Source organism: Canis lupus, chromosome X (assembly GCF_003254725.2).
Source record: "Canis lupus dingo isolate Sandy chromosome X, ASM325472v2, whole genome shotgun sequence".
NCBI classification, from domain to species: Eukaryota; Metazoa; Chordata; class Mammalia; order Carnivora; family Canidae; genus Canis; species Canis lupus.
Genome location: NC_064281.1, coordinates 70177036 through 70191242, shown reverse-complemented (window position 1 = coordinate 70191242; position 14207 = coordinate 70177036). Strand labels below are relative to the sequence as shown.

The 14207-nt window shown below is 36.0% G+C and overlaps 1 protein-coding gene across 7 annotated transcripts in view; it reads right to left on the bottom strand.

The window, feature by feature from the left end:
- Positions 1-14207, bottom strand: part of DIAPH2 (diaphanous related formin 2) — a 1060012-nt gene that overhangs the window by 988298 nt on the left and 57507 nt on the right. For 5 of the 7 annotated variants that reach the window (XM_049107608.1, XM_049107607.1, XM_025431781.3 and 2 more), the window contains exon 2: positions 778-810. The exons of the other annotated variants lie outside the window; for them this stretch is intronic. In XM_049107608.1, coding sequence (XP_048963565.1) covers positions 778-810 — 33 coding nt within the window. The remainder of the gene's footprint in view (positions 1-777; positions 811-14207) is intronic. 7 annotated transcript variants of the gene reach the window in all.

Genomic DNA, 14207 nt, shown 5'->3' with positions numbered 1-14207 from the left:
TAAGTATGGAATCGACCATTAACTCAATATATCTCTGCTCCTGTCCCTTCATGACACTTTTGCAGTGTTAGCTTTTTACAGACTAGCATTATTTACAGATATACTTGATCTTCCACTATGCCCTTCATTTCTATCTAGAAAACTGGTTTTTTTCAGCTATCTCTTAATAAGAAAATGAAGTCAAGCTATATGCTTTTACCTCCTTAAATCACTAATAATTTTTACATTATTTGTAATTTCACAAAGAAAAAATTGACACTGTTTAAAATACTATATTTTAAGTTTAGCTATAAAAGGGCACACTTAAATATTAAACCCATAACTTTTAAGTTTTATGATAGCCTCAGGTCAAAACATGTAAGAATTTTAAATTTAATAGCACTTACCTAACATAATAAACTTGGCTTCCTTTCTATTTTAAAATAATTTCCCCCAGTATTGCTATTAATCTTTTACTTAATCACAGTTTATTTGGCTATCAAAAAAGAAAAAAAATCTGTATTTTCTAGAGTTAGCTTTATAGACATACAAAAAAATATTCTGGTTAAGGTATGTATCAGGATAATATCAAAATTTTATCGAGCTCTCATATAATTCTTTACTTTGATATCCAAAAAGAGAAAAGTCACGCTCTTGACAAATCTTCTATTTTACTGTACTTTGTAAACATCTAGATATTTTATATCTTACATACATCAATGCTTTAATGTCCACCCACTTTAGTAAAAAAGCAACATGCATAAATAACATAACAACATGCTACTAAGACCACCTTACCACATCATCTGCCAAAGTTTTTATTTGAATGTTCTATTAAAACCAAAAGGAAAAAAAAAAAAAGAAAACCTGTCAGATAAAAGAAATTCATAGATCAAACAAATTAATAATTTAATTATACCCATTTATTTTATTAATCATAACTAATCAAAAACAATTCGCAAGTTTAAATAAATAACCACATACATTCTTTACAAAAGGAAAAAAAACTCTTTAAGGAGATTAAAAATGAAGACTTGGATGGGGGTGTCTATTTGTTTAAAGATGACTAGCAAAGTCCCAAAGTTAAATTTGGATCAGGCATCATTACCATAGTGCTCAAACATGAGAAAAGATATATCAAAGTCATAAGCCCTTTCAAGTTTTTTCAAAATCTTAGAATGAGTCATGTTTTTTAAAAAACTAAATTTTAAAATAGAATAGGAAAAATGTTACATTTAATAGTAATGAAATAAAATGAAATAGCTGAGTCTAGAATTCAGTTAACATCTTATAGATAATTAAAGAACATATTTATAAATATTCTAGATCAAACTGAATTAACTGATTCTGTTAATATATGTCCATTTCTCAAAAATTCCAACACTTGTTTTTTGCCTGTGGTTCTCTATTTCTAATACTGAGAAACACTTCAAATGGTGTATCCTAGTTAATAAAATACAGTACTTAAAAACTACCACACAACAAAATGGGCACCATTATTTGAGGAATTAGACTACAGCAATACAAAAGTAATAAGGCAATTTACGGTAAAGCAAAATGATAATTAATAATTTAGTAAAATTCCATGATTCAGAAGATAATTCAAGATCTTACAATAACATATGATCAGCATGAAAGGCAGCTATTATAAGTATGTTGAAATGCTACTTAAAAATTATGATTAGGAAGGAAAAAGATTTGTTTAAAAATGACCTCTTAAGAATTGAAATTAATCTTTCTGCCATATCCTATACATTTATGTCTTCCAAAAGAAGCTGAATTATGTGCATCAACTTGGTCAAGCATGCTCACATCCCTTTTTACTAAGAAAAATGTGGTCATACCACTGGTAAGGAGAATTAATTATGAGTTCTAAGTAAATGAAAAGGATTTGGTCTCAGGATCTCATGAAATTGTCTCAAATATCATCAATCAAATGCTGTTAAGGATCATCCTCCTCTGGATCAGTTGGAACAAATACACTATTATATGTATAGTTCTTTTTCTACTTTCAATCCATTGATTCCCTCAGGGACCTACACTTCTACATTTTTGTACTATGCCTTCATCACACTCCAATCAAATTTTATTGCCTATGGGAAAAAAAAAGAAGGAGGAATATTTATAACAGAACTGAAGCCGTTTTAAGAGAGATTAATTCACTGTAAGACTATCTCTATATATTTCTTCTTAAGTTTCCTACTGAGTTAAAATCTTTATGCATAAAGGCAAGCTTCATGATTGCCAGTAATGTAATTTCAGAGTGAGAAATGTCAAATTTTCAACTACCATGCCACCATCTGGATATGTACCTGTCCACCTGTGGTATTAGTAGGCAGATTATACACTTGTTCAAGCAATTATTTCTTTTCTTTCTATCTTTTGGGGATATAAACTCAAAATTAAAGACACATCAGTATCTTCAAAGTGAAAATATAAATTAAGGGAAAATACAATGTGATTTGGTCAATTTATCTAACTTAAGGTACAAATATATTTGGAATGGTTTGAATTTATATTTCAATTGAATGTATGGTGACAGTTTGATCATGGGGGACAGAAACAAGAAAAAAGTTATTGTTAGTAATATTTCCACCTTGTCTTATAGGAAGAAACTTGAGTTTTCTTCTCTCACCCTACTCTCTTTTTTATGTAATCAACTTTTTTGTCCATACTTAATTACACAGTATGGAGTTAGAGACTATTAAAGTTGGATGGAATTTATAATAATCTGGTCAAAACCTCTCAGTTTACAAATAATGAAACTGAAACTTGAAGAGGCTAAATGACCTGCCCAAGGACCACAGATCTATCTGGTTATGACTACATACTAACTCTCAGTCAACATATAAACTTTTCAGTTATTATAATCAAGATCTAGGATACTAGGATTGAATTACTGAATTGAAACAGTTCGTGGTAAACTCAAGTTCACAGATAATCCATTTAGGTAACTGCCTTTTCCCATCATTAACCAGGAAGTCAAGTATCTTACCAAAGAGAATTCCTCTGGCACCCAAAGTCCTTCCCCAACACATTTCACATGTAATCTACAGAACTCACATGTGGCTGATTGGTTATAATTCACATAAATTGTATATGCAAATGAATTCTTAAATTTTACCTTCCTAATTACTCCTTAATATTGCCAAAATTCTAAGAGTGAGACCACTTCCCTAAGCTTTCAAGGAGGATGGCAGGAGGAAAAATGAGTATACAATTAATAACCCAGTGGAAACACAACATGAGCACAAAGAGGTAAAGATACTGTTTCAGAGGGTCAGGACAAACTCTCAAAAAGGAGTATAATATTATGTTAATGGTACTATCTATATTCCATTTATCCAGGCTTAAGACTTTCATGTTACTCCTTCATTCCCTATAGCCAAGCAGTTGTCAAGTCCCACAATATATGTTCTATAATTTCTTCTTCATTCTCACACAAACTCTCTCTTTTTAGATTCTAATCCCTGGAAACAGCTATCTAATAATTACCTCTGTTTCCATTCTCTCCTCATTGCCAAAGTAATCTTAAAGGGAAGATTCAGTTCAAGCCATCATCACCTCTTACCTAGATTTCTGTAATAACATCCTAGCCTGTCTCCCTGCTTCCATCTTTACCATACTAGTTAACTTTGAACATATCAAAGTGATAGTGGTAAAACCAAATGTGATAGTGTCACTCCTTTGCTCAAAACTTTCCAACAGCTCTCTACTTTATGAAGCATAAGTCAAAATCCTTCCAGCACCCTACAAAGCCCTCCTGATCTGTACTCTCTCCAGATCCCTCTGACCTCATCTCCTACTACTGTCCCTTTAATTCCCTCACCTACAGTCACAGTGACGACTTCACTGTTCTTCAGTAATGCAATGCAGTCAGTCACATGCACTAGCTCTTCCCTCTGACAGCAATGCCCTTTTCCATTTCCATATTTCTATATCCATTACTCCATAATCCCTCCTTTTGGAGTTTTTTGTTCAGTGAGACCCAGTCTGTCCAGCCTATTTAAATGGAAACATGGAGGTTGAAAGATGGCAGTGGAGTAGAGGACCCTAGGCTTGCCTTATCCAATGAATATAACTAGATAACTATCAAATCATCTTAATACCCCAGAAACTGACTGGGGTATTAAATGAAAACTGATAGAACAAACTCCACAACTAAAGAAAGAGAAAAGACCACATCAAAGAAGGTAGGAAGGGCAGAGCCACAGTTTGGGAGAAAAACAGATCTTAGCCTCTGCAGTGGGGAGGGAGCCAGAGAAAGGGAAGAGACATACTTACACACAGGGGAGCACATGGATAAAAGAAATCACTCTAACAACTGCCTTGGAAAGTGAGAGGAGCTGAATTTCAATTTGGAGACTTCTGACAAGCAGCACAGTTTAAAGCCTGGAGTTTTAAAGGTCAGTGGGCTTAGCTGAGCTAGACCCCGAGGGCATTAGGGAAGCTCCTGGAGAAAAGGCAAGCAAAAGACATGCAGACATACAACATGGAAAAAGGAATCTGAAGAACAACTAGGGTACACGGTGGGGAGGTTACATGCTCATTTCAGAACACATCCCAGAGAGGAAGAGTTTATACAGAGAACTTCCAGAAACAAAGAAACTGTCAGGTGCCATTTCCCTCAACTGCCTCTCTTCCTAAGGACAGGGCAACCTACGGGAACCAACACAGTGTTAACACTCACTACCTAACTTACGCCAACCTGCCCAGGACATCCTGGTAGAACCGCACTTCTGGAAATGTCAGTGTCACTTGCCTGAGCAGCAGGACTTTGAGCCTCCTAACCTAGAAGGCTAGTCCAACCCCTGCTCACATTGCATCTCCTGACTTGAAAGATTTGCTGAGTCTCAGTTTTGGCAGCAGTACAACAAGAAGATCAGAACACACCTAGTCAAAATGGGCCATATTCAGTCCGGGAACAAAATACTGCCACAACAAGGCAAAGACAACCTCTACAGACAACTGGCCTGAAAGAAAAACTGGCCAGCACAAAATAGCACAGCACATGTAGCAAGCACTACATATAAAGACTTCTTCTTTATAATGCCATTACCCACAAGAACAGGAGACATAACTGACTTTCCTAACACAGAGAAATAAACAGAGACTTAAACTCAGAAGACAGAGAAATTTATACCATATGAAAGAACAGTACAAGATGACAGCCAGAGATCTAGGTGAAACAGATATAAGTAACCCACCTGATGTAGTATTTAAAGCAATGATCATAAGGATACTCACTTGGCTTGAGTAAATAATGGAAGACATGAGTTAGACCTATAACAGAGATGAGGAATAACAGCAGAGATAAAGGACATACATGAACTGAGAAACATGCTTTCTGGAAAGAACAGGCTAGAAAAAGTGGAGGGAGAAATTAATGACCTAGAAAGCAGAGAAATGAAAAATAACCAAGTTGCATAAAAGGGAGACAAAAGAATTGTGTAAAATGAGAACAGAGTGCTGCCCTCAAACATAACATTTATACTATAGGAGTCCCATAAGAAGAAGAAAAGAGTAAAGGGGGTAGAAAATTTATTAGAAGAAACAAAACTGAAAACTTCCCTAATCTAGGGAGGGAAACAGGTATCCAGATTCAGGAGGCAGAGTGAAATCCCATCAAAATCAACAAAAGCAGACCCACACCAAGACATATTGTATTTAAGTTGGCAAAATATAATGATAAAGAAGAAAATTTAAAAGCAGCAAGACAGGGACGCCTGGGTGGCTCAGCAGTTCTGTGCCTGCTTTGGCCCAGGGTGCGATCCTGGATTCCCAGGATCGAGTCCCACATCGGGCTCCCTGCATGGAGCCTGCTTCTCCTTCTGCCTGTGTCTCTGCCTCTCTCTCTCTCTGTGTCTCTCATGAATAAATAAATAAATTTTTTTAAAAAGCAGCAAGACAAAAGAACACAGTAATATACAAATGAAACCCCACAAAGGTAGCAGAAGATTTTTCATCAGGACCTTGGCAAAACAGAAGGGAGTGGAATGACATATTTCAAGTGCCAAATGGAAAAAATAGGCAGCCAAGAATACTCTATCCAGTCAGGATATCATTCAGAATAGAAGGAGAAATAGTTTCCTAGACAGACAAAAACTAAAGGAGTTCATGACCACTAAACCAACCCTATAAAAAATATTAAAGTATACACTGTGGAAAGGGGAAACTAAAATCAGTAAACCATGAAAAAGTGAAAGACAAGAAAGGATCAGAGAAAATATTAAGAAACAATCACAAAGTAATAAAATGGTAATAAATACATACATATAAATAATTACTTTGAATATAAATGGACTAAATGCTCCAATCAAAACACATAGGATCTCAGCATGGATAAAAACACAAGACTCATCTCTATGCTGCCTACAGGACATGCATGCTGCCTACAGGACATGGATAAAAACACAAGACCCATCTCTATGCTGCCTACAGGACATGTCTTAGACAAGACACCTGCAGATTGAAAGTGAGGGGACAGAGAAACATCTATCATGCAAAAAGATGCCAAACAAAAGCCAGAGTACCAACATTTATATTAGACAAAGCAGACTTTAAAATAAAGACTAACAAGAGACAAAAAACAATAGACAATAATAAAAGGAACAATACCAGAAGACATAACTGTTATAAAAATTTATGCACCCAATGCAGAAGCATCCAAATACACAAAGCAGGTATAAACACAAACATAAAAGAATCAATCAATAATGATAAAATAATACTAGGGCATTTAAATACTCCACTTACATCAATGGACAGGTCATCTAAACAAAAAATCAACAAGGAAATGGTATTTTGAAACACATGGATCAAACTGATATATTTAGAACATTTCATCCTACAATGATAAATACACATGCTTTTCAAGCATACATGCAACATTCTCCATGATAGGTAACATATAGGCCACAAAACAAACATCAACAAATTCAAGACTGAAGTCATATCATGTATCTTTTCTGACCACAATGCTATGAAACTAGAAGTCATCCACAAGAAGAAATCTAGAAAGCCACAAATACGTGGAGCTTAAACAACATGCTACTGAACAATGAATGGGTCAACCAGGAAATAAAAGAAGAAATTAAAACACACATGAAAACAAAGGAAAATGAAAACACAAAGATCCAAAATCTTTGAGATGTAGCCAAAATGGTTCAGGACAGAAGTTGTTAGCAATATTCCCCTACCTCAAAAAGCATGAAAACTCTCAACCGCCTTACACCTGAAAGACCTAGAAAAAGAACAACAAACAAAACCTAAAACCAGCACAAGGGAAAAAATAATGAAGATTAAAGTTGAAATAAGTTATAAAGAAACATTAAAAAAAAAAAAAATAGAACAGATCAATGAAACCAGGAGCTGGTTCATTGCAAAAATAAATTGACAAACTTTCAGCCAGACTTATCAGGAAAAACAGAGAAAGGACTCAAATAATTAAAATCACTAATGAAAGAGAAGAAATGACAAAAGCACAGAAATAGTTATAAGAAAATATGAAAAACAGTATACATAAAAATTGGACAACCTAGTAAAAATGGATAAATTGCTAGAACCATATAAACTAATAAAGGTGAAATAGAAAGAAATTCAAAATTTGAACAGACCTATTACCAGCAATGAAATTGTATCGGTAATAAAAACCTTGCAACAAGCAAAAGTCCAGAACCAGATGGCTCAACAGGTGAATTTTACCAAACATTTAATGAAGAGTTAATACCTATTCAGAGTTCATACTGATTCACTGATTCAAATTATTCTAAAAAAAATAGAAGAGAAAGGAAAACTTATGAATTCATTCTGTGCAGCCAGAATTACCCTGATACCAAAACCAAATAAAGATACCACCAGGGATCCCTGGGTGGCGCAGCGGTTTGGCGCCTGCCTTTGGCCCAGGGCGCGATCCTGGAGACCCGGGATCGAATCCCACGTCGGGCTCCCGGTGCATGGAGCCTGCTTCTCCCTCTGCCTGTGTCTCTGCCTCATTCTCTCTCTCTCTCTGTGACTATCACAAATAAATAAAAAAAAAAAAATTAAAAAAAAAAAAAAGATACCACCAAAAAAAGAGAACTTCAGGCCAATATTCCTAATGAACACAGATGCAAAAATCCACAAAAAAATACTAGCACAGTGAACCTAACAATACATTAGAAAAAATCATCACCACGACCAAGTAGGATTTATTCCCAGGTGGTTCAATATTCAAATTCACCAATGCAATGTGTCACATCAATGAGAGAAAGGATAAAAACCATATGATCATTTCAATAGATGCAGAAAAAGCATTTGAAAAAATGTAATATCCAGTCAGATAAAAACTCTCAACAAAGTAGGTTTGAAGGGAACATACCTCAACATAATAAAGGCCATCCATGAAAAACCCACAGCTAACATCATACTCAAAGGGGGAAAACAGAGCTCTTCCTCAAAGGTCCATAACAAAACAAGGAAGTTCTCTTACCACTTTTGTTAAATATAGCACTACAGATCCTAGCCACAGAAATCAGAGAAGAAAAAGAAAAAAAAGTCATCCAAAATGGCAAGGAAAAATTAAAACCTTCACTATTTGCAGATGTCATGATACAATATATAGAAAACCCACCAAAAAAACAAAACACAAAAAACCCTGCTCCAGTAAAAAATACTAGAACTGATAAATGAATTTAGTATGAATTTAGGATATAAAAATCAATGTATAGAAGTCTGCTGCATTTATATACACTGAAGATGAAGCAGCAGAATTAAGAAAATAATCCCATTTACAATTCCATCAAAAATAACAAAATACATAGAGATGAACTTAACCAAAGGGGTGTACAACCTGTACTCTAAAAACTATAAAATGCTCGTGGAAAAAATTCAAGGTAATGCAAAGAAATGGAAAGACATTCCAAGTTCATGGAGTGGAACAACAACTATTGGTAAAATATCTATACTACCCAAAGCAATGTAAATATTTAATGAATCCTTATGAAATACCAACAGCATTTTTCACAGAACTGAGACAAAGAATCCTAACATTTGTAGGGAACCACAAAGAACCCCAAATAACCAAAGCAATCTTGAAAGAGAAAAAAATTGGAAGTACCACAATTCTAGACTTCAACTTATATTACTAACCTATAGTAATATAAACAGTACATTATTCTTTGAAATTTCCAAGTTTCACTATTAAATGTTGAGGTGTTGAATGGTTTCAATTGATTTTTGGGGGATCCTCTCTGTCTGTTGGATCTGAATGCATGTTTCCTCCCCAGGTTTTGGAAGTTATCAGCTATGACTTGTTCAAATATACTTTGTGGTCCTCTCTCTCTACCTCTCTCTCTCTCTCTCAGCCTCTTGTGGAGTCCCAATGAGATGTATATTCTTCCTTTTCAAGCTATCATTTATTTCCCTAAGTCTTTCTTCATGGCCTCTTGTTTTTCTCTTTTATCCTCAGCTTCCTTCCTTGACATCAACTTGTCTTCCATGTCACTCTTTCTTCCACCTCATTAACCCTAGCAGTTAGAACATCCTGTTTGGATTGCATCTCATTTAATCTATTTTTAATTTTGGCCTGTTTGCATCTCAATTCTGCAGTAATGAAGTCTCTAGAGTCCTTTATGCTTTGTTTCCATAGCCACCAGTAGCTTTATAAGTGTACTCCTGAACTGACTTTCTGACATTGTATTTAAATCCAAATCTGTAACTCTGTGGCAGAAAGTCTTGTTTCTGGTTCCTTCTTTTGTGGTGAATTCTTCCTTCTAGTCATTTTGTCCAGTGCAGAGTGACTTTATGAGCAGATTGAGTCAAAAATATCAGCTCCAACCTAAGTAAAATGTACCCTAGACGATTCTGAAGTCACTGACCAGAAAATAAAAGAAAAAGAATAGATCAAATAAAACAAAAGGACCACTAAAGTGAAAAACAAATATTAAAACAAAATACTAAGAATAAAAAACCAAATAAAAAAAAGAAAGAAGGAAAGGAGGAGTGGTGGTGAGGAAGTGGTGGGAGGAGAGGATACAGTCTCCCCAAGGGGACTTAGAGGGTGACCCTCTTGGTTCTGAGTGTGTTTTGTTCTGTATGTGAGAAGATGCTCAATCCCAAATTTACATAAATCAGCAATACTTAGGTAAAGACTCAACCTTGACCACAAAAACATAAACAAAATAAAAGAGAGGGGCAGTGGGATGGAAGAGAGGATATAATCTCACAGAATGAACCAATACGGTGTACCACTTGGTTCTGTTTGTATTTTGGATGTGTGATACAAGGTAATAACTTCCACCATTGTAAAACTAAACAAGTCAGAAAAAACAAAATACAAATACCCATACCTTGTATATCTACCAAAAATAATTTGAATATTTTGAAGGGACTACAGAAGTCAAAAATATATCAAAGACATGTAATTGTAGAAATATGAAAGTCAAAAAGAAAAAAGCTTAAAAATGAAGTGTTGGTAAAATATTGTAGTTCAGGTGAGAAAAGAAAAAGGTATTGGAAATTTTTAGTCTGATATAAAAATTAGTTTTTTTTTTTAATTTTTATTTATTTATGATAGTCACAGAGAGAGAGAGGCAGAGACACAGGCAGAGGGAGAAGCAGGCTCCATGCACCGGGAGCCCGATGTGGGATTCGATCCCGGGTCTCCAGGATCGTGCCCTGGGCCAAAGGCAGGCACTAAACCGCTGCACCACCCAGGGATCCCATAAAAACTAGTTCTAATGGAAGAGGGGGAAAAAAAAAAAAAAGAAGGACCCTCTAGTTCTATATACTATTCTCCATCACTTCTGGAGTTTTCCAGTGTTTCTTGTTCAGTAAACTTGCTTTTCCCTTGTTCTTCCAGCAGTTCTTCTTGGGGAGGAGTCTGCATGCTGATTCCACATGTCTGTGCCTGGACGGAGAATCCTGGCCCCTTGCCAGGTGCTGGGATCAGTATGAGCTGTTTATCCTGTGAGGCCTTTTTTCCTTAGAGGGCCCACCTCTCCCAACCACAAAGTGAAACAAAGACGGGCCAAAAAATGGTGGCAGCCAGATTTGCAGCTCAGGAGTCAACCTCCCCACGAGTAACTAACCGCAGTCTCCCAGTCCACAGTGGCCTAAATGTTCCTCAAAACAAGGCAAGTGCACTCATCTGCACAGCTTGCGGGGCACCCATTGGCTAGAGAGTTCTCGCTTTCTTGTGCCCTCCCCGCTTCCGCCTGTCCCAATTGGAACCATGTACAGTCACCACCTTCCTTTGCCAGACTCTAGTGCAAAGGCCACTCTGGAGCCGGTCCACCTAATCGAATGGCTTCTCCCAAATGCCCAGAGGCCTGCAGCGCTCTAGCCCTATGCGGATATTGGACCGCGGTTTGCAGTGAAATCCCCCCCCCCCCCCCCGTTGCCCCTCTTTTATACTGACTCCAGGAATCTTGAGGCTTCACTGCCACTTCTGCAATTCTGAATGATTTCCCTGCTAAGCAATTTTCGGTCAGGGAAAACACCAGCACGGATTTTTAAGGTTTCCAAGGCTGGCCTCATGCCCTGGAGGCTTCACTGCTCCACTTTAGCCTGCTAGTTGTGGTTCCCCTCCCCCACTTCATTTTTTTTTTTTAATTTTTTTCACCTCCCTACATTGTTAGAAGGGAAAACTTTTCTCTCTGTAGCATTCCAGCTGTTCTCTCTTTAAATCTGAGGCCAAATTCATAGGTGTTCAGGATATTTTGAATGTTATCTAGGTTTGTGGGACCAGATGAGTTGAGGACTCCTACTCTTCTGCCATCTTGCCGCCTCCCTCTAAACTAAACTTTAAACATATTCTTAAATGTTTTTATTAAAAAACATTTTCATCTATACTTGTGGTGAGCATGACATAATAAATAAACCAAATCACTATGTTGTACACTTGAATCTAATGAAACATTGTGTGTCAACTATACTCAATTAAAAAAATTTTTCAAGATTTATTATCCTAAAATTTTTTTCATTCATAATGATGTTCTTTAGGGACAAGCTCTCAAATTTTATCTGAATGTAATTTATATAAGTACATCCATCTCTCTCTCTCTCATATAGCATGCAAGCAGACAGTATAATTTTTACCCCTGTGTACAAACTGTAGAGCTACTATCAAGAAAAAATGACCAAAAAAAAAAACCTTTATTAGACTCACATCCCTGAATAAAAAGCACTAATTAAAGTTATTTTATAAGCTTTTATTGTGCAAATCAAATAATAATAATCATTAGGATGAGGGCATATTACATCAATAAGTATATTGACCATATATTTCCATTAAAAACAAATCTGGAAAAGCAATAAGCTTGCAGTTAGTAAAGCAATTCGATTATTAAACCTCATTTGTACCCAGTTATATTAAATACAATTTAGTACAGTATTATGAGTATTGTATAATTATAAAAGTATCACTCCAGAGTCTCACCCCCTTAAGAGAAAGGGTGGATTTACTTATAAATCTGAATGCTAAAGTTTTTATTGAAATTCAAGAGTCATTGTTGCAAGAAAATTGTTTTAATTTTCTCAATCAGGCAGAAATTAAAGACAGCAATATATAAAGATTCAACTCTTGTGGCTGTTACATGGTAATACAATGTTGTATAAACATTATACAATTACTCTAGCACAGAAATTGGACAATTAAACTGTATATAATTCAAAAGTCTCACCACCAACTAAAGAACTTAGTCACACAATTTGGCTATTTTCTTCTCTTTTAAATAAATAAGTTGCAGGGCACCTAGGTGGTTCAGTCAGGTAAGCATCTGCCTTTGGCTCAGGTCATGATTCTGGAGTACCAGGATCAAGCCCTGCATCTGGCTCCTCACTCAGTGGGGAGGCTGCTTCTCTCTCTGACCCTCCCTCCTCTCATCCTCTCACTCTCTCTCTCTCTCAAATAAATAAATAAAATCTTTTCAAAAATAAATAAATAAGTTGACCACTGCAATAAAAATGGTCAGTTATTTACCCAGCTTTAAGTTTCTTGCTAAGAACAGCAATATGAGAAAGAAAACTATGTTCGGTTCAATTGAATGAATATTTGAGCATCTACTATGCACCTGTTCAGTACTGAGTACTAAGAATATAAACAAGATAAACATTCATTATTCCTTTATGGAGAATGCAGTTTAGTTGAAGATGAGATTAATAAAAGATCACAATAGAGAAATTCTGAGAACTCTAACAGGGTAACACCCTGAAATAACTCAATATACTTTTTATATTAGTAGGGCCCTTAAGTAACGTCATCTATATCAAACACTGATCCAGAGTTTGAAATCTCTGAACAAAATTTCTGCCCAGTATCTATTCAGATCAGTGGCAGTAACAGAAGAAAGCACTCTTCAAAGGCTTAACTTTCAACTTTTCAGATCCTGTACTCACTCTAAACTTTATAAACCAGCAAAATAAATCAAGGAAATTCAAGGCCATTTAATAACCTATTTTTTAAAAGATTTTATTTATGTATTCATGAGAGACAGACGGGGGGGTGGGGCAGAGACACAGGCAAAGGGAGATGCAGGCTCCTAGCAGGGAGCCTGATGTGGGACTTGATCCTGGATCCTGGGATCCGGCCCTGAGCTGAAGGCAAACACTCAACCACTGAGCCACCCAGGCACCCCATTTAATAACCTATTAACAAAGATGAACATTGGGTTCAAGCATTCAAATACTTGATTGTAAAGATTTTTTGGAGGGGAACCTGGGTGGCTCAGTTGGTTGAAATTCTAACTCTTCATTTCAACTCAGGTAATGATCTCAAAGTCCAGAGACCCTGTCCTATGTCAGGCTCCACGCTCAGTACAGGGTCCACTTGTCCCTCTCCCTCTGTTCCTCCCCCTGCATTGTCTGTCTGTCTTTCTCTCATAAATAAAAAATCTTTTAAAAAATTTTTTTTAGTTTAGTACCTCTCAGTTGTGTTTATTTTACCAAGAAAGCTAAATGTATTCCGATTTTTATAACTGAGATCAATGTAGAAGTTTAATTCTAAGAAGACAGGAGGAAAGCAAACTTTGTCATTCAAAATCACTGATTACTGCTTCTATTTAAAAGTAATCCAAAATATAATTTCAACTCCTAACACTAAGCATCATTTTCAGACATATACATGTCATCTTAGGCATTGTAGTCTTCCATCATCATTAGCATTTAGAACACATGAGAGATCATTTGGCAGTATACTAGATTTAAAGGGGATTTAAAGAGCCATGGTCTTGCACTTGAAGGGCAAAAGT